The sequence below is a fragment of the Talaromyces proteolyticus genome (genome assembly GCF_021365285.1).
Source record: "Talaromyces proteolyticus strain PMI_201 chromosome Unknown BGW36scaffold_13, whole genome shotgun sequence".
In the NCBI taxonomy this organism is placed as follows: Eukaryota; Fungi; Ascomycota; class Eurotiomycetes; order Eurotiales; family Trichocomaceae; genus Talaromyces; species Talaromyces proteolyticus.
In genome coordinates this window covers 380,421-396,201 of record NW_025764289.1, presented here as the reverse complement: position 1 = coordinate 396,201, position 15,781 = coordinate 380,421, and the positions used below count along the sequence as shown (strand labels likewise).

Below are 15,781 nucleotides of genomic sequence, written 5' to 3'. Positions count from 1 at the left end.
AGCAGCTTTCGGCGTGTTACCTAGAGAAGGAAATGCAAGCGGTACATGTAGGTTGACTGATCCCTGCCATAATCTCGCTCGGTTTCAACTTTCGGTGCTGATAATGCAGTTTCATGCGTACAGCAGAATAAATAGTCTGCTGTATATGCTTTTATCTGAGGCTGTTATTTGCTCGGTCTAGAACCGTACTCCTTACTAAGTAACGAGTAATTCCAAATCACTGAAGGCTGCTCCTGGCGCTAGTCCGCTTTGGGGAGGCGGGGATGGTACGGGCTGGTGACGTTGATGGTCGGGGTGGGAACTCTATTATGCGCAGTCGTAAAGAGAGGGACAGCTCGCCGTTAAATATCCTTGTGCCCACCGTCCAAGGTCCTCAATTGTGTCTTTGGTCGAGTACCTTGCAAGCCCGTCACTGTCACAGCCCAATTCCATCAAATTGCTAACTCCCCTCTCCCCACAATGGTTCTTACCGGACACTGCCTGTGCAAGGCCGTCACCTACACCATCAACGTCGAGAAGCCCTTGCTTACCGGCTATGACCACTGCGACGACTGCCAACGCCAGAGCGGATCGACTTATTGTGGGTATCCCTTGTCGCAGCTTTCCTGCACACTCTGCCAAGCTCCAAGCTAACCAGTCTGGAATCGTCAGCCCTCGTCGCCGTTGTCCCCAAGGCCGAGCTCACCATAAACGGCCCCACCAAGAGCTGGGCTGGCAAAGGCAGCTCTGGCAAGGCCGTCCACCGTATCTTCTGCTCGGAATGCGGATCCCCCATTGCTCACGACCCTGATGCCGCTCCCGAGATCATCGCCATCAAGGCCGGCACTCTAGACGCCGAAATCAAAAAGACCCTAAAGCCGGTTCGTTGTGCCTTATCTCTTGTGCTCGTGAGAAGTGGAAGGATGCTAACGTGAAGATTGTGTCTAGGATACTGAGATCTGGACCGTGTCCAAGCTTCCTTTCTGCCAGGAGAATTTGGCTCATCCTTTCACTCATATGCCTGCCTAAACGGGTGGTGTTCTGCAGTGGAATATATATCTGGTGATAATTACCCGATATGGGAGTTTTATGCTCTTGAAAGAGACATGGGGTTAAAAATATTAAAAATGCATAATTTCAACAATCAATAGCCTTGGCCGCATCAATTGCAGGCGTGTCGTAGGAAATTTTCAAAACAAGTAGAACTGGTTTATTCTATACTTCAATGTTGGCATAGTATGGTTGTCCAAATCTACGAATTTTCTCTTTGCTAGTAGATCGGTGGTATCTCTGAATATAGGGTGGCGACTATGACTTTCGTGGTGACTCTCTAGGGCAATATCAATCATGTGACTTCATTCAACATAACAAGATACAAAAAGTGTACCAGAAAAAAACATCGCAATTTCTCTCTATACTTCATAATCATAGCCAATAATCCAAATCTCCAAAATCCTTATTCTAACCCAGGTCAAACGAAATGCTACCCTACACGTCCGTCTATATATCAGCAAATGCGACCTCCAGGAAGACGATTCTCTCTAGGCGCAGTAAACTTTGCTGTGTATAAGAGAAGCACTATCAACACGAGCCCATAAAAAGAACAATGTGCGTCCCTCTGGGATTGATTAGGCTCAAGCGGATTTCCGGTGTAGTTCTCTGCCCGTAGTGTAACGTGAGACGCACACCATTCGACGCCGCCGGCCGGTAAAATCCACGCAATGCGCACATCGTTTCATGGTCGTCATCATATTGCATATGGGCCATTGTCCGCTGTGGACCGGAATAACCGATCTGTAATCAAGTAAGTAGCGACAAAAAAAATACCCTTTTCGCAAACATACCCTATGTTCTGCTTGCGGGGAATCTAGAGCGTCTTCTTCCCACCACAAGTCATTTAAATTTGACTGGAACGAATTAACCAAGTCGACTGTAGAGGTATTTGGGTCCCTTCGTGAGATAGGTGCCGGAGAATATTTCGGCGGCTCGACAGTGTATTGAGGAGGTTTTGGGGGTTCGGGGCAAGGATTGCGCAGGACCGATTTGATCGTACGACGCTCATACGTCTCTACCGTTACTGTAGCTCTGCATGCATGATACGTTAGTTCTGATTTATCCATGTATGCTGCTTTGTCTCATATCATGCTTACACGTTTGTAGCAGAACCCAAATTATACCTCAGGTCCTGCAAATCAGATATCAGGCCCAGCAACCTCTTTCGCTCTAATAGATGTAGAAGTCTGCTCCATAGTCGCTCCTTGCTGGAGTATTTTCTGAAACTGATTCTCAGCCGGTCAATTGTACCTTTCAATAACGCAATATCAATTTCTTTCGTCGTAAATTCAGGGCAGTCTATGCCGAACTTCCCAGTGAGGGGATTGTAGGCTTTTAACGCCTCCTTACACTCCTCAGCCAGGCTAGCAATGTCCGCCAGTTCGCATTCCCGGTCTCCGTATTTCCTGGCATAGTCGTATATTTCTTTGCAAATCGTGATTCCTTGTAACTGGACGTCTTCGATAACACGCGTGGGGTGGCTAGTCATTGTAAAAATGCTTAATGGTTTAATACCTAAATTCGACACTCAAGATAATCGGATCTGGTAATCTCAAAGGCTTCTTTTTCTAGAAGCATCAGGGGCAGGGTCAACGGGTTTAAAGAACAAAATTGTTAAAGTGCTGGTAGGACAACCTCCTACCCTGTCCTACTAACACTCGGTATATTTTCGGTTTAATCGTCATCATACGACCTATAAAAAGTTGCCAAAAGTAATACCAAAGCGAACACACATCACGGTCGTGACACAACACAACTGGGTGACAATACCCGAGCTTGTATCCGTTCTGTGGCTACCCGACGACCCAAATAGGAAATCAAGCAAGTCCAACCAGTATCCATATAGCAAAGCGATTGTCTCCATGCTATTTATTTCTTATTGTTTGCAACACACCACCTAAAAGGCACCAAAAACTCCTTCTCACTCCTAATCTTCCATACCACCTTCCCATGCAATGCCTTTGTGCGCAGCCTGTCTCTTGCTTCGGCAACCTCTTTGCTTGCACTCCACCAATTCTCTGTCATACCTTCCATCCAATACCCGCCGTACCACTGCCAATCCGTCTTTACCACTTTATACTGCTTCTGCCAAGGGAACATCACCCGGGCGAACCGTGAACCATGAGTACTATTAGCAATCGTCTGTATCAAGCCGAGAGCGAGGTGGAAGTCGGCGTATTTCCGCTCCAGAAGGATTTGTTGGGAATTGCGAGACAGGGGTCCGGGCGTAACGTCGTGGTCACTCCAGAGGGTAAACTTTGGATAGACTTTGGGTGGTTTCTCTGCAGGTTTCGGCTCCAGCTCGGTGTGAACGGTGAAATAGAAGGGAAGGAGCTCTTCCTCAATGGGATTGGATGTCTTGTTTTCTGGTATTTGGGGGCTGGTCCGATCGACGAAATTGGCAATGATGTGGCATTCGTTGGCATCAGAGTTGATATCCCATGTCTCAGTGTGCTGGCATCGTTTCACCCCAGAGAACATTTTTCGCTCCTCCCATTCGGCCGTTATACGGATGAGGCCGCAGATATTGCTAACGTCTGGAGGCAGAGGTTGTGGCTCTGTCTCGGAGTTGGAGTTATACTGGGGCGGCGAACTTGGTGTCTCTTTGTCGGCCATTTTGTAGAATCTCTTAAAATTTTCTTTAATGTAGGAATTTAGCCTGGATATGAAGAGTATTTACATTAAATATAAGTAAGGCTGCGGCACGTGAACACCGGGCGTTGCCTGCGCTAGGACAGTATCGCAGCCAATGAATAGGAGCGCGAGGCTGTGTGAGGCTGATTTCGCTAGGCTGCAGAGGATGTGATTTCATTGGAAGACATGCTGTATGTGAGCGATTCGAAAGCATTCGCTGCTTCCTACTCGATATTCTCGTCAAGCCTTGTCTTTATACGAGGGCGATTTAGTCTTCATTCCGTGATCGGCCATTTAGGGTTCGCTCAATACGGCAAGTAAATATGTGTACTTTTCAGCCTTACGGTGAACAGGCCGAGAAACCCAACCAGGCTGATTCGAGTTAATCAAAATCAATTCCTAATAAATAATCATCTTCTGTCACCGGACTCTCCGAATAGTATTAATTGTGCAAGCCTCATCAAAGAGTAGCTCTCCTCTCATACCTTTAACCCGAGTCTCCGAGCCTCCCCACAATAGTCGTTCATATCAACGGTTTTCTCTACGAATGAGACAAAGAAATTCTTCAACCATAACAACCTGATCACGTTCTCTCGGGCTATCATTGACCATTGGCGACCCGCTTCTCCGCATTCTTCAGGATCTCGCCGATCCTTTATAGAGTTTACCCCGCTGTGATCGAATAATTGCACCAATCACACAGAAAAGCCTCATCTTAATATGTCGATGTTGATATTTGATATAAATAATAGAGACAAGGTTATTGATGTTGTTATCTCGGATCAAAGCTGAATTTCGTACAGTTGGTATCTAGAACAAAATGCGAGTTCAAACTATTGTCCCATTTCTGACAGCTTTGCTATCAACAACAGTATCCAGCGCCTTTTCACCAAATCCAAAAATATCACTGGACTATATTACTCTTGCTGGAAATTATTCATCCGAATATAATATAACTTATTTCCGGAAAATTCCTTTCGCAGCCCCTCCTCTCCCGCCGACAAACCGTTTTCGGGCACCTCAACTTCCACTCATTCATGACAAAAATGACCTTTACAACACCGACCAGGATTTGAATATGTGTCCACAGCGGACCGTCAATGGATCTGAAGATTGCTTATATTTAGGGGTCTACTCGCGTCCATGGGACTCGGGGACATCAGCTCGGAAAAGTAACGGACGCCCTGTTCTAGTGAATTTCTACGGAGGAGCTTTTATAGAAGGATCTGCATCATGGAAAATCCCACCTCCACTATACCCAGTCCTAAATGTTTCCGATATCAATGATTTCGTAATTGTCGAACCGAATTATCGCCTCAACGCATTTGGCTTTTTGCCAGGCAAGGAGATTAAAAATTCGAGAACGGCGGATCTAAATGTGGGTTTACTTGACCAACAGTTTGCAATTGAGTGGGTGAAAAGAAATATCCATCATTTCGGCGGTAATCCGAATAATATCTCTATCTGGGGACAGAGTGCGGGTGCAGGGAGCGTCGTTGGCCAGATTCTAGCGAGCAGTCAGGCGGGTCTCTTTTTGTTCAACAAGGCTACCACGTCCTCGCCTTTTTGGCCGAAGACTTATCAGTACGACGATCCAGAGGCTGAAGCCATTTATGACCAACTAGTCTCGTTGACAGGCTGCGGACAGGCTAAGGACAGTCTCGTATGCCTCAAGGAGGTGGACGTTCAAACAATTCGGAATGCCAGCCTTATTATTGATTCGGATCATACTTATACGACCAGCTCATATACATGGGCACCAGTCATTGACAATGAATTTCTCAAGGAATCTCTAACTACGACTATAAAAAACCGTAATGTGAACATTGACTTCATATACGGGGTTTACAACGCTCACGAGGGCGAGAATTTCATTCCACCAGGACTGCAAAACATCAGCACAGTGAATGAATATAACTCTTCTTTGGCAAGTTACGACACCTGGCTGAGGGGGTTCTTACCTAGATTCACAGAGGCCCAGTTAGGAGAGGTCAATCGGTTGTATCCAGCAGTGGGCTCGGCAGAGACGATAGCTACGTATAATACTACGTACGAAAGGGCGCAGCTGATATATCGTGATTTGGTTCTTGCATGTCCTTCATATTGGCTGTCGAGCTCGGCGAAGATCCAGGGATGGTTGTCAGAGTATGCAATACCTCCCGCCAAGCATGGGAGTGATACTATCTATGTAAGTCTATGAATCACCAGCGAATTCTTTTTCCTTTGAACTGACTGTTTGCTAGTGGAATCAGATAAATGCAGTTCAAAAAACCGATCCTCTCATTTATGAGGCATACGCTGGTGCATTTGCCAGCTTCTTCCAAACTGGGGATCCAAACTGTAATAAATTGACCACCGACGCAATCGCAGGAGTTCCTGTAATGCAACACTCCGGCGAAGAGTTTGTCGTTGGAACAGAATTGTTACAGCAAGTAAAACTCGAGCAGCTGACAGCACGCTGCGCCTTTTGGCTAAGAAATGGTAGATCAGTGCCCATTTAAGGATTACTAGGTATTTGAGGAATTCTATAATATATGCTAGTATAAATAACATTTAATTACATTCGTAGGTATTGTTACCGGGTTGTGTAATTGTTTGGCTTCTAATATTTTGAAATATATAGGCTTGGTCGCCTTTACAGCTGGTGATTTCGTATCATCAACCCACTAATTGATGCAAGAGTTGAGGATATTAAGGAGAATACTAGATATACAATTAGCTGATGCATTTTCCTTTGGACTTGCGTGACTGACCATATGTATACTTCAATCCTTGCACGTACGAAGAGACAACGATTTCTCTCAGATTGCCCGTCAACTGGTTGATATACGATACATCGGACAAAATCCGCTCGATAATCTATATTCAATCAGTGGGCATGAATCTTCAAGCCGGTCATGGATATACTCACGTGCTCTGCCCCCTCTCCAGTTATTTTTCGCTGAAGCTGATTTTTAAATTCTGATTCCAAAGCAGCGTTGTTTGCAGTGATACTAGCCGATACTCCCACTTGGGACAGTAAAAAGATTCCCGAAGTGGCCATGGCAATATCACTCTGCTCTAGACGAGAGGTCATTGATACAAAGCTAGCTGCTTGAGCAATGCTGGTGCCAATGCCTCCGGGAATGATGTACAATGATTCCCACCAATTTGTGTTTCCGTTCCAACGGAAATATTCTAAGATATACGTCACTGCAGCAATGAGGCCAGCGACAATAGTAAGGCCTCTATACCGACCTGTTCTCTTGATAAAGACTCCGGCAACAATACCTGCAACTGCATTGCCAACAACAGCAGGCACGAGATGAGCACCAGCGGATGAAGTGGATGCTCGACCAGTAACTTGGAAGTAGAGGGGAATGGTGTACATCATACCCACCTGCGCTAGCACTTGAAAAGTCATAACGAGGTAGCTTGCTATAACATTTGGTTGTCGGAGAATTCGAAGCGAAAATATCGGTTCTCTTGCCCAGAAGGCCTCGGTCAGAACGAAGGCGATCAAAAGAACCAAGGACGCCACGCCGAGTGAGATGGTGTAGGGTGATGTCCATGAGAACTTCTTTCCACCAATATCTAGCAAGGTAATACCAGAGACTACGGACGCTGAAAGGAAAAAGGTACCAATAAAATCAATGCGAGCGAGTTTGGATTTCGAACTGGCCGGCTCCTCTTGATTGTCCAGATGGGGTTCGCGGGAAATGTTCAATTTGAGTATGGTTAGCAATGCTGCCATTGCTATGAAAATAGCCTGGCCAGTGAATAGCCTGAAGCTGTTAGTCGATGAGTGTCAGACAAGGGGAAGGTTGGGAGTTTACCATCTCCATCCAACTAGATCTGTCAGTGCGCCGCCGATGGGTCCGCCTGCTGCACGACCGAGAGTAGACGCGATGTTGACATACGCCCTCCATGTTGCTATGTCCCGTCGAGGAACAATGTCTGAGGAGGATTAGTATTTCTAGAATGTTAGATATTGGCTGACTCTCACCAGTTATGATAATTGCAGCCAAGGTAGCCATGCCGGCACCGCCAAGTCCCATAACAGCACGACCGAGAACTACGTGCCACATCTGAACGCCAATGCCACTTTTTACGTCTAATTAAAATTGATTCGACATGAATAAGATAATCAGAAACCTACCATAAAACGGATCCTATACCGAAAAATGAGTATGCTAGTAGTAGGATGTTTTTCCGCCCATATATGTCACTAAGTTTACCGTACTGCATGTATGTCAATTGATTTTCCGGAATCAATTACTTGGAAGAACTAACCATCGGCATTGCAGCACAGACTCCTAGGCTATAAGCAGTAGCGAGCCAATTAGCATCAGGCAAGGCATTGAATTCAGATGAAATTCGGCCAGCCGAAGCGAAAGTAATCGTTCCATCGGCATGGGATACAAATTCCCCTGTTGTCACCAGTCACGTTAGAAATTAGCACATAACATAGGGTAAGTTTTCATACCGAGCAATAAGATCCAAACCACACCCCAGATACTAGACTGTTTGGGCTGCTTGTTGCTATCGTCATGGTTTCTCTCGCCGGCTCCCGCGTTCAAGAATTCCGATTCTGTCGGCGATAAAAGGTCGGACTCTGGTGTATCCGCGGGCTTATCAATCGTCCTGTAAGTTCTCGAATCACTGGCATTTTCCGACGTGAGCTGCGAGCGTTCACCCGGCTCATTCACTCCCATGGTGTTCTTTCCGTTAACAAATGGCAGGCATCCAAACTTCCTTTTCGTCTATTTTCACGGTCCACGGATCAAAATGATTTAAGTAGCGGAGTAAGGCTGACTCACGCGGCGGCGGGTCAAAGCAAAATATATGAGGGAAGCCTGATGGCGTAAGATCCCGCCAATTGCATAGCTGTCGGACTTGTCGGACAAAAAACAACATTCTCACTGGCGCTGAGAGGAGACAGCCCGCATTGGCTCCAAAAATGGTGGATAGACTATGTAAGAAAGTGTCCTTACTCCTTTCGTATTGTCAAGCTACGATATCTGCATTAATTCGCTGAGGGAGCTCAAACAAGCACGCAATCCCGACAGTGCAGTCGTCATCCGTGCCAAGGCTGAAAGACGATACGAAAATAACTAGTGTTTAATTTAACCCTAACCCCACGGTGCTCAAAACATACACATTATACTGACGAGCAAATATACGTCTCAAGATGATTGTCGAATGGGAAGCTGGTCAAGTATGGTGGATGATGGGATGATCGAGTGATTTTAAAGAGCACAACTATGAACATATGCAGTGTGGCTAGTAATTCTAAGATCCTACCCCGAGCCATCAATGGATAATGATAAAATGACTAGGCTTTGCCCTTGTCCGTTGTCTTATTTATTATGTCGCAGTTTAAGCGTATGAGGACGGAGCGCGGTAATGCATATCAATTGATTAGTATGTCGAAACCTAACTCCGAGATTTAAATGGGGTTGCATTCAATATTTCAAACGCTGGGTACCGCAAACAGTGTAAATTATCTACAGTTGGTATGGCCTACCTACAGTGGGGTGTAGGTCATCGTTTCCATGTAGTTAGAGACGATGGCTTTTCTACAGCGGTTTATAGCAAATTTATATCTATTGGTTGACAAACCTAGGCTTGCATCGTTGTGTGCAATGCCACTATAGCTAATGCCGGAGGCTTTGGAGCCTAGACTTGGGTTAGGCAAGTCCCGAGCGTCCGTGGCCCCGCCCTATCGTGAGTCTAATGATTCAGGAGAGACGCGCCGAGAGGCCGACGTAGTACTAATAAGAGGCTGAAAAATTTCTACAGAGCCGCATTCCAGCTGATAATACACCAACGATAAATAAAATGCACTTTCATCCACGCGAATGTCGGTCATCAGCACTTCTACCATAACTGACGCGCCGTGTTGTTAAATATGAAAATACGATTCATACTTTTCCCTCTTTTCTCCGCATGGATAGTCGGGGTATCAGGCTTCGCGTCAATCGGGGAAGAATGCGAAGAAAGAGAAACCGAACTTAACAAAACTCAGCCAATTGGCATTCATGTCGGCTTTGATACCATGTCTCGCTCCTTTCCTTTATTTTTCTGGTCTTTCTTATAAAGTCTAACATTGGAATTGTAGTTCTGCTGCCTATGCTCACTCTCACGACAATGTAAGCCTGTTAGCAGGATTTTACGTCACACACTCATCAGAGGATCTCTATGAATATGCGGCATATATTGCCCAAGTGCGAGCTGAATATTATATGACCATTTTTGATTTCTCCGATGACAATCCCTGGACGGTTCAAAAGTTTGGCTCTAAAGTGATGAAATGGATAAATTCAACGCTGAAAGGGAAAGTTAGAGGGATCTACAGTTCTTTATATTCACGGGAACCAACGGAAGAGACGAAAAAGGAGCAAGAGGTTGATAAGCAGAAGCAGCGGGGTATTAAAGCATTCGCTCCTGTTTTCGACAAAGTCAAACAGGTCGCATGGGAAGATAGTACAGTCAATATCACCGGGGCGATGATTATATACCCGGACTTTTTCAACGAAACCATGCGCTCTATCATTCTAGAAGCAGCGGAGAAGGCGGGAATCGATACCATGAGTTCGACCATGACACCAAGAGAGCTAATAGCTGGAGCCAACGGCTTATACTTCGATCTTTGGGTTGGGAATATCACCGATATAAGACATACACAGAGGGAAGGAGTCATAATAATTGATCACGGGCAGTTCCATGTTGATGTCCAGACAACGGGTTACCAGATGCACAGCATGCTCTTTCCACTGACGACCACTGGAGCGTCCGCCATAACCAAGAATCTTGTTAACAGAACCATATATACCGATGCAAATATACACCAAGAGATTTTACAAGGCGCATCCTATGGAGACTTTTACAATGCCGTATGGAAGGCGAGGTGGAAAATTAAAAATTGCACTGCTACGGATGCGGGAGAGGATGATGTCTGTTTCGACACATGGCCACTTGACTTGAATGGTTGGTGGGTTGGAGAAAACAGGTCTGCTGAAATCAGAAAGGAAGACGTTCAATACGTGGACGACGAATATGTCAGGCAGCTAGCACACTGGCTGCAATTGTCAATTACAAGGTCAAAAAGTAAGCTGTTCACCATTATCAGATATAAAATTCCTGACATTTGATGACTTCCAGAATGTGAAAGATGCGCATCGGGACATCTGAGCGATGCCAAAATAAACGCTGAGTACAACTACACAACAGCAAGAGAGTCGGTCAGCACCGTAGTTATTATAGCAAGCCATGGAGATGCTAGCTTGATTAAAAGGGCGGTAACGTTAGCCATTTGGAGGCATGTAGAAATAATAGGCGGCTATCCAGATGATTACAGACTTCTAGCTGACGGAGGGGCTCGCCTAATGATGTTGACGAGGGACGAAATTCTAGAGTCATTTCGTTATCGGTGTTTAGAGCGATCATATCACGACGAACTATAATTACAATTACACTCTATATGAGCATATAAATCCTATATCTAGTGATAGTTGAAAGGATTTGACAGCGCATCAATTAATTCCAATACTAACATGGCGCATCTCAGCACATGCATTGTAATCAAGGCACTAAAAGAAGATTATTGCCCATTAGCCCTGCAAGCAAACGATTTTGAATATCCGTAGGTCGAGCTCTTGCTCCCTCAGCGGAACTAGTGGTAGTGGAAGCAGCGCTTGTTGAAGCTCGTGAAGTTGGTGAAAAAGCGAGATTTCTACTCGGTGTGAAGACAGGGGTCGGAATCGGTATTGATTTGTCCGCGGACACGGTAACAGACACAGCCCCTCGAATTGCATTGGTGCTGGTATTTTGATTTCCATGATACTATCATCTCCCTCTAATTCAAAATTGGTTTGTGCCATAGATATTTCATTCTTGGAGAGATCGAAGACGACATTTGCTCTACGCAAGATGTTCGGCCCAAGAATGGTGACTTGATCACCGGCAGGAACGATGCTTAACACGCATACTTGACCATCCCTACCAGCAAACAGGTCATTCAGAGGTATTGTGATGTTGAAGTCGGTGAAAGTAAAATTTCAAATTTTCGAATATCTTTTTTTATTGAAAGTTTATCCTTCTAATATGAACCTGCGATGAATTTTTGTCAAGAACTGCGGAGCATCCGCATTGATAGTTGGAGTTATGGTAAGCCGGGTTTCGGGGGAATAGTACTTGATCGCAAATTTTCTGCAAATTATTAGCTCAATCAGGAATTGACCATCACCAACACCACGAGATTTGTTTACACATACCGATTCTTTCTCCGTCCACATTTCAAATATTGCATATTTTATGAGCTGAATAAATATACTATTAATGCTATTGTTTTTCCTACGATTGAAATGAATCGAACTTGTCATAATTAAAAATACCCCATGGCCTGAAATTTCTAAGCCAAGGTTGTCCGTCGACGCCGGGACTGTGAATGCCCGACCGACAGATCTGCATAACTTATCTATTTTGCAGCAAAATTTTAGTCGCAAATCACGATTTGATATTGTTTTCGGCCAATGAATTCCACCGACTTGAGATACTATGATATCAATAATTTCATAGAGTAGTCAACATAAATACCGCCATCTTCCCCAATATCCATATCATAAGTACATCTAACATCACAAAAGTTTTGTGGTTCTCTCATCATCACCTAGAAGTTCATTTCTTAATATCTCAATATGCAGTGGCTTATCACAGGATGTTCCTCAGGGCTCGGTCTCTACCTCGCCCGTAGAATTCTTTCAGCTGGCCATAAATGTATTGCAACTTCACGGAACCCCGGCACAACGCCGGATTACGTTGCTGAAATAGAACGGTTAGGGGGAATATGGCTGCCTCTGGACGTTTCCAGTAATAACCTGGAAAAGGCGATTCAAGCAATCACGGAGAATTATGGGTTTATAGATGTGCTAGTGAATAACGCTGGTTTCGGAGATGGTGGGCCATTGGAGACCTACAGGTACTGAGATCATCTCCTCATGTTTGTGCTCATAATAACGAATCAAAAACAGTCTCGAAGCAGGAAGAGCAATGATGGAAACGAACTTCTTTGGTCCATTACGGTTAATGAAGGCCTTGATACCTAGCATGAGGGAGAGGAAGCAAGGCGTCATTGTCAATGTTTCAAGTGCAGCGTTCTGGGCCCCTCATGCTGGAGTTGGGGTGTATTCAGCATCTAAATTCGCTTTAGAGGGTATGTCCAATAAACCACTTAATGGTTTAGGTGCTAACTATGTAAAAAAAGGACTGTCAGAATCTCTCTCGACCGAATTAGCACCTTTTGGCATTAGAGTGATTATCGCAGAGCCCGGCGAGATGAGAACAAAGTTTGTCCAAGCAGATAAAGTGTCTCATTTGACCATTCCGGAAGCGTACAAGGGGACTCCGGCCGAAGCTGTCTTAAATTTTATTACGCAACGTGATGGCAGACAAGATATCGATCCAGCGCGAGTAGCAGAGGCTATTGTACAGCACGTCGCTCATCCACCAAACTCGGATCTAACTTTGAGGCTGCCATTGGGAACAGAAAGCCTAACGTTTCTGACCGCCAGAGCGGAAAATTTGTCCAAGCTAGTTGACGCATCTGCATCATTTGCGAAGAGTTGTGACTTTCCGAAGGATGAATGAGCAGCTCGAAGTTGTGAGAGCGTTCAAACATGTTGTTAGCCCCGTATTCAATGCGTAGTTCTACTTTTCAAAATCTAACCCTAACATGAAAGATTGAATTGCAATCTAGTGTGTCCTGGTGCGTAAATTACTAGTGCTATGTATGGTAACTTAACTTATGTAGAATAGTATGGCCAATCGGATCCAGCACGGCGGATTTCAGGGCTAGGAACCCAGCGAGCCGGGAAAGCGGATGTCACCCCACTGCTCCACTATGGCCTCATTGCCAGGGTCGACGACGTGCTCTCGCGGCCCAAGCTTCAATGTCCTGTCAATTGAAGTCACTCTTTATTTCTTTATTGTATCCAGGTCATTAAAACGTCGCCGAGGTGAAGGCTAGGCTAGGAAATACAGCTATGCGATTACCTACCACAGCTGCAGCTGCAATTGCAGCCCTGGCAGCCACTGCCAATGCATTCGATCTTCAGCAACTCCAACAACCCCTCCAGTCCATTCTAAAATCCCAGGAAAATAAGCAGCATCAAAAGCAACAACCAAATATTGTGTTCATTCTAACCGATGACCAAGACCTCCAATTAGACTCGCTATCGTATATGCCCCTACTCCAAAAACACCTCCAGCGAGAAGGAACCTTTTACGAAAATCACTTCGTTCCCACGGCGCTGTGTTGTCCTGCTCGCGTAACATTGTGGACGGGGCGATATGCACACAACACCAACGTGACGAATGTGAAACCTCCATATGGTAATGAACTCTCTAGAAGAATAAAATAAAATCCCACTTCTAATCTAATACAGGCGGATACCCCAAGTTTGTAGAACAAGGCTTCAACTCCAATTTCCTACCCATCTGGCTGCAATCCGCCGGATACAATACCTACTACACGGGGAAATTATTCAACTCGCATACCGTCGAGAATTACCATTCGCCGCATGTGGCTGGTTTCAATGGAAGTGATTTCTTACTCGATCCATTCACCTATTCATATCTCAACTCGGTCTATCAACGAAATCACCATGAGCCGACCAGTTACGCAGGGAGGCATACGACAGATGTAATAACCGAAAAAGCGCTGGGGCTTTTGGATGATGGCATTGCGGGTGTCGAGTCCGCCGGAAGACCCTTTTTTGTGGGGATTGCCCCTGTTGCTCCTCATGCAAATATGAATCCTAGTGATCCGCCACTGAAAATGACGGAGCCGATACCTGCGGAGAGACACAAACATCTTTTCAAAGGTGTCAAGGTGCCCAGAAAGCCGCATTTCAATCCAGATACTGTATGTCCCTCATATTCGCACGAGTTTTGCAGAAATTCTAATATGTTATACAGCCTAGCGGAGTCAACTGGATAGCTAGCCTTCCACAACAAGACGAAGCCACTGTCGATCAAAATGACCACTTTTACCGCCAGCGCCTGCGTGCTTTGCAGGGTGTTGACGAGCTGGTTGATCAGGTGGTCACCCGTCTCGATGATGCTGGCGTTCTCGATAACACGTACATCATCTATACCTCTGACAACGGATATCATATCGGCCAGCATCGGCTTCCACCAGGCAAAGAATGCGGCTTTGACGAAGACATACGCGTGCCGTTGTTCATTCGCGGCCCTGGCATTCCCAAGGGTCGTGTGGAAAAAGCAGTTACCGCGCACGTCGATCTCGCGCCAACAGTGCTACACCTCGCCGGCGCTGCGCAACGTGATGATTTTGACGGTATCCCGGTGCCATTACCAAATGGCCGAAAGCAGGTCTACAACCGCGAAATCATCGAATCTCATAAACGCCACGAACATGCAAATGTGGAATTCTGGGGTATAGCAATCCCCGAAGGAGAAGGGAATTCCTTTGGTCCAAACAACCCCGCAGTGGTTGAGAACAATACGTATAAAGGCCTACGACTACACTCGCCAGAATCAGGGTACGATTTGTACTATTCCGTTTGGTGTAATAATGCGCATGAACTGTACGACCTCACCAAGGACCCCTATCAATTACACAATATCTATCCATCTTCTTCATCCATTCACCGGTATCTGCTCGGGGCTTCGATAGATCAGGTAATCAACCGGCTCGATGCGCTGCTACTTGTTCTCAAATCGTGCCGTGGACATACATGCCATGCACCCTGGTCCGTCCTTCATCCCAAGGGCGATGTTGAGACGTTGAAAGACGCGTTGGATTCGAAGTTTGACTATTTCTACGAGGAACAAGTCAAGATCGAGTACGATCGATGCGAGGGCGGGTATATTGTTGATGCGGAGGGGCCACAAGTGGGATATCAATATTTGACTGAGAGGGACGGGCTAGGATGGAGTCATTGGGAATAGATATGTAAATAGACAATATACTCAAGTTCGTTCATCTAAAATTGAATATAAATCTATCTATGCCTTGCTCTTCACCTAACTTCCTATACATTGTGAGCTTCACATCCCTAAATTCCAGATGTCCCATGAACGGAGTTAGAATACAGTAAAAGGGCTAGGGTTA

The 15,781-nt window shown here is 45.5% G+C and overlaps 8 protein-coding genes across 8 annotated transcripts; 5 read left to right on the top strand and 3 right to left on the bottom strand.

Moving 5' to 3' along the window:
- Positions 1–459: 459 nt before the first annotated feature.
- On the top strand, positions 460–1,008 carry BGW36DRAFT_432382 (Mss4-like protein; the record flags this gene model as incomplete). The annotated part of the gene is made up of 3 exons (XM_046221129.1): positions 460–580; positions 652–860; positions 928–1,008. The coding sequence occupies 3 exons, from the start codon at positions 460–462 to the stop codon at positions 1,006–1,008; spliced, it is 411 nt and encodes a 136-aa protein (XP_046066781.1).
- Positions 1,009–1,560: 552 nt separating this feature from the next.
- Positions 1,561–2,521, bottom strand: BGW36DRAFT_465489 (uncharacterized protein; the record flags this gene model as incomplete). The annotated part of the gene is made up of 3 exons (XM_046222298.1): positions 1,561–1,773; positions 1,824–2,064; positions 2,130–2,521. 3 exons carry the CDS (start codon positions 2,519–2,521, stop codon positions 1,561–1,563), a joined length of 846 nt encoding a protein of 281 aa, XP_046066780.1.
- A 134-nt stretch (positions 2,522–2,655) lies between these two features.
- On the bottom strand, positions 2,656–3,665 carry BGW36DRAFT_389000 (uncharacterized protein). Its single transcript, XM_046217286.1, has one exon. It carries the CDS (start codon positions 3,646–3,648, stop codon positions 2,902–2,904), a length of 747 nt encoding a protein of 248 aa, XP_046066779.1. The 5' UTR covers positions 3,649–3,665; the 3' UTR covers positions 2,656–2,901.
- An 821-nt stretch (positions 3,666–4,486) lies between these two features.
- On the top strand, positions 4,487–6,167 carry BGW36DRAFT_306425 (carboxylesterase; the record flags this gene model as incomplete). Its single annotated transcript, XM_046212148.1, has 2 exons — positions 4,487–5,854; positions 5,910–6,167. 2 exons carry the CDS (start codon positions 4,487–4,489, stop codon positions 6,165–6,167), a joined length of 1,626 nt encoding a protein of 541 aa, XP_046066778.1.
- Positions 6,168–6,174: 7 nt separating this feature from the next.
- BGW36DRAFT_57637 (efflux pump antibiotic resistance protein) lies at positions 6,175–8,669 on the bottom strand. Its single transcript, XM_046222436.1, has 8 exons — positions 8,132–8,669; positions 7,939–8,075; positions 7,805–7,887; positions 7,652–7,749; positions 7,482–7,602; positions 6,578–7,430; positions 6,420–6,525; positions 6,175–6,369 (listed from the first exon to the last, which is right to left on the bottom strand). Exons 1-8 carry the CDS (start codon positions 8,358–8,360, stop codon positions 6,302–6,304), a joined length of 1,695 nt encoding a protein of 564 aa, XP_046066777.1. The 5' UTR covers positions 8,361–8,669; the 3' UTR covers positions 6,175–6,301.
- A 769-nt stretch (positions 8,670–9,438) lies between these two features.
- Positions 9,439–11,177, top strand: BGW36DRAFT_388998 (uncharacterized protein). Its single transcript, XM_046217285.1, has 3 exons — positions 9,439–9,705; positions 9,767–10,755; positions 10,809–11,177. The coding sequence occupies exons 1-3, from the start codon at positions 9,557–9,559 to the stop codon at positions 10,814–10,816; spliced, it is 1,146 nt and encodes a 381-aa protein (XP_046066776.1). The 5' UTR covers positions 9,439–9,556; the 3' UTR covers positions 10,817–11,177.
- A 777-nt stretch (positions 11,178–11,954) lies between these two features.
- BGW36DRAFT_465486 (putative short chain oxidoreductase/dehydrogenase) lies at positions 11,955–13,378 on the top strand. Its single transcript, XM_046222297.1, has 3 exons — positions 11,955–12,625; positions 12,678–12,859; positions 12,911–13,378. Exons 1-3 carry the CDS (start codon positions 12,345–12,347, stop codon positions 13,291–13,293), a joined length of 846 nt encoding a protein of 281 aa, XP_046066775.1. The 5' UTR covers positions 11,955–12,344; the 3' UTR covers positions 13,294–13,378.
- Positions 13,379–13,602: 224 nt separating this feature from the next.
- BGW36DRAFT_328433 (putative arylsulfatase) lies at positions 13,603–15,721 on the top strand. Its single transcript, XM_046212771.1, has 3 exons — positions 13,603–14,037; positions 14,091–14,569; positions 14,623–15,721. The coding sequence occupies exons 1-3, from the start codon at positions 13,689–13,691 to the stop codon at positions 15,616–15,618; spliced, it is 1,824 nt and encodes a 607-aa protein (XP_046066774.1). The 5' UTR covers positions 13,603–13,688; the 3' UTR covers positions 15,619–15,721.
- The last annotated feature ends 60 nt before the right edge of the window (positions 15,722–15,781 follow it).

Coding starts and splice junctions, on each gene's coding strand:
- BGW36DRAFT_465486 (XM_046222297.1), top strand. CDS start 12,345: ATGCAGTGGCTTATCACAGGATGTTCCTCAGGGCTCGGTCTCTACCTC. Junction 12,626..12,677: donor GGGCCATTGGAGACCTACAG/GTACTGAGATCA, acceptor AATCAAAAACAG/TCTCGAAGCAGGAAGAGCAA. Junction 12,860..12,910: donor ATCTAAATTCGCTTTAGAGG/GTATGTCCAATA, acceptor ATGTAAAAAAAG/GACTGTCAGAATCTCTCTCG.
- BGW36DRAFT_57637 (XM_046222436.1), bottom strand. CDS start 8,360: ATGGGAGTGAATGAGCCGGGTGAACGCTCGCAGCTCACGTCGGAAAAT. Junction 8,076..8,131: donor GGTTTGGATCTTATTGCTCG/GTATGAAAACTT, acceptor TGGTGACAACAG/GGGAATTTGTATCCCATGCC. Junction 7,431..7,481: donor GATCTAGTTGGATGGAGATG/GTAAACTCCCAA, acceptor TAACAGCTTCAG/GCTATTCACTGGCCAGGCTA.
- BGW36DRAFT_328433 (XM_046212771.1), top strand. CDS start 13,689: ATGCGATTACCTACCACAGCTGCAGCTGCAATTGCAGCCCTGGCAGCC. Junction 14,038..14,090: donor GAATGTGAAACCTCCATATG/GTAATGAACTCT, acceptor AATCTAATACAG/GCGGATACCCCAAGTTTGTA. Junction 14,570..14,622: donor CGCATTTCAATCCAGATACT/GTATGTCCCTCA, acceptor TATGTTATACAG/CCTAGCGGAGTCAACTGGAT.
- BGW36DRAFT_388998 (XM_046217285.1), top strand. CDS start 9,557: ATGAAAATACGATTCATACTTTTCCCTCTTTTCTCCGCATGGATAGTC. Junction 9,706..9,766: donor CATGTCGGCTTTGATACCAT/GTCTCGCTCCTT, acceptor TTGGAATTGTAG/TTCTGCTGCCTATGCTCACT.
- BGW36DRAFT_389000 (XM_046217286.1), bottom strand. CDS start 3,648: ATGGCCGACAAAGAGACACCAAGTTCGCCGCCCCAGTATAACTCCAAC.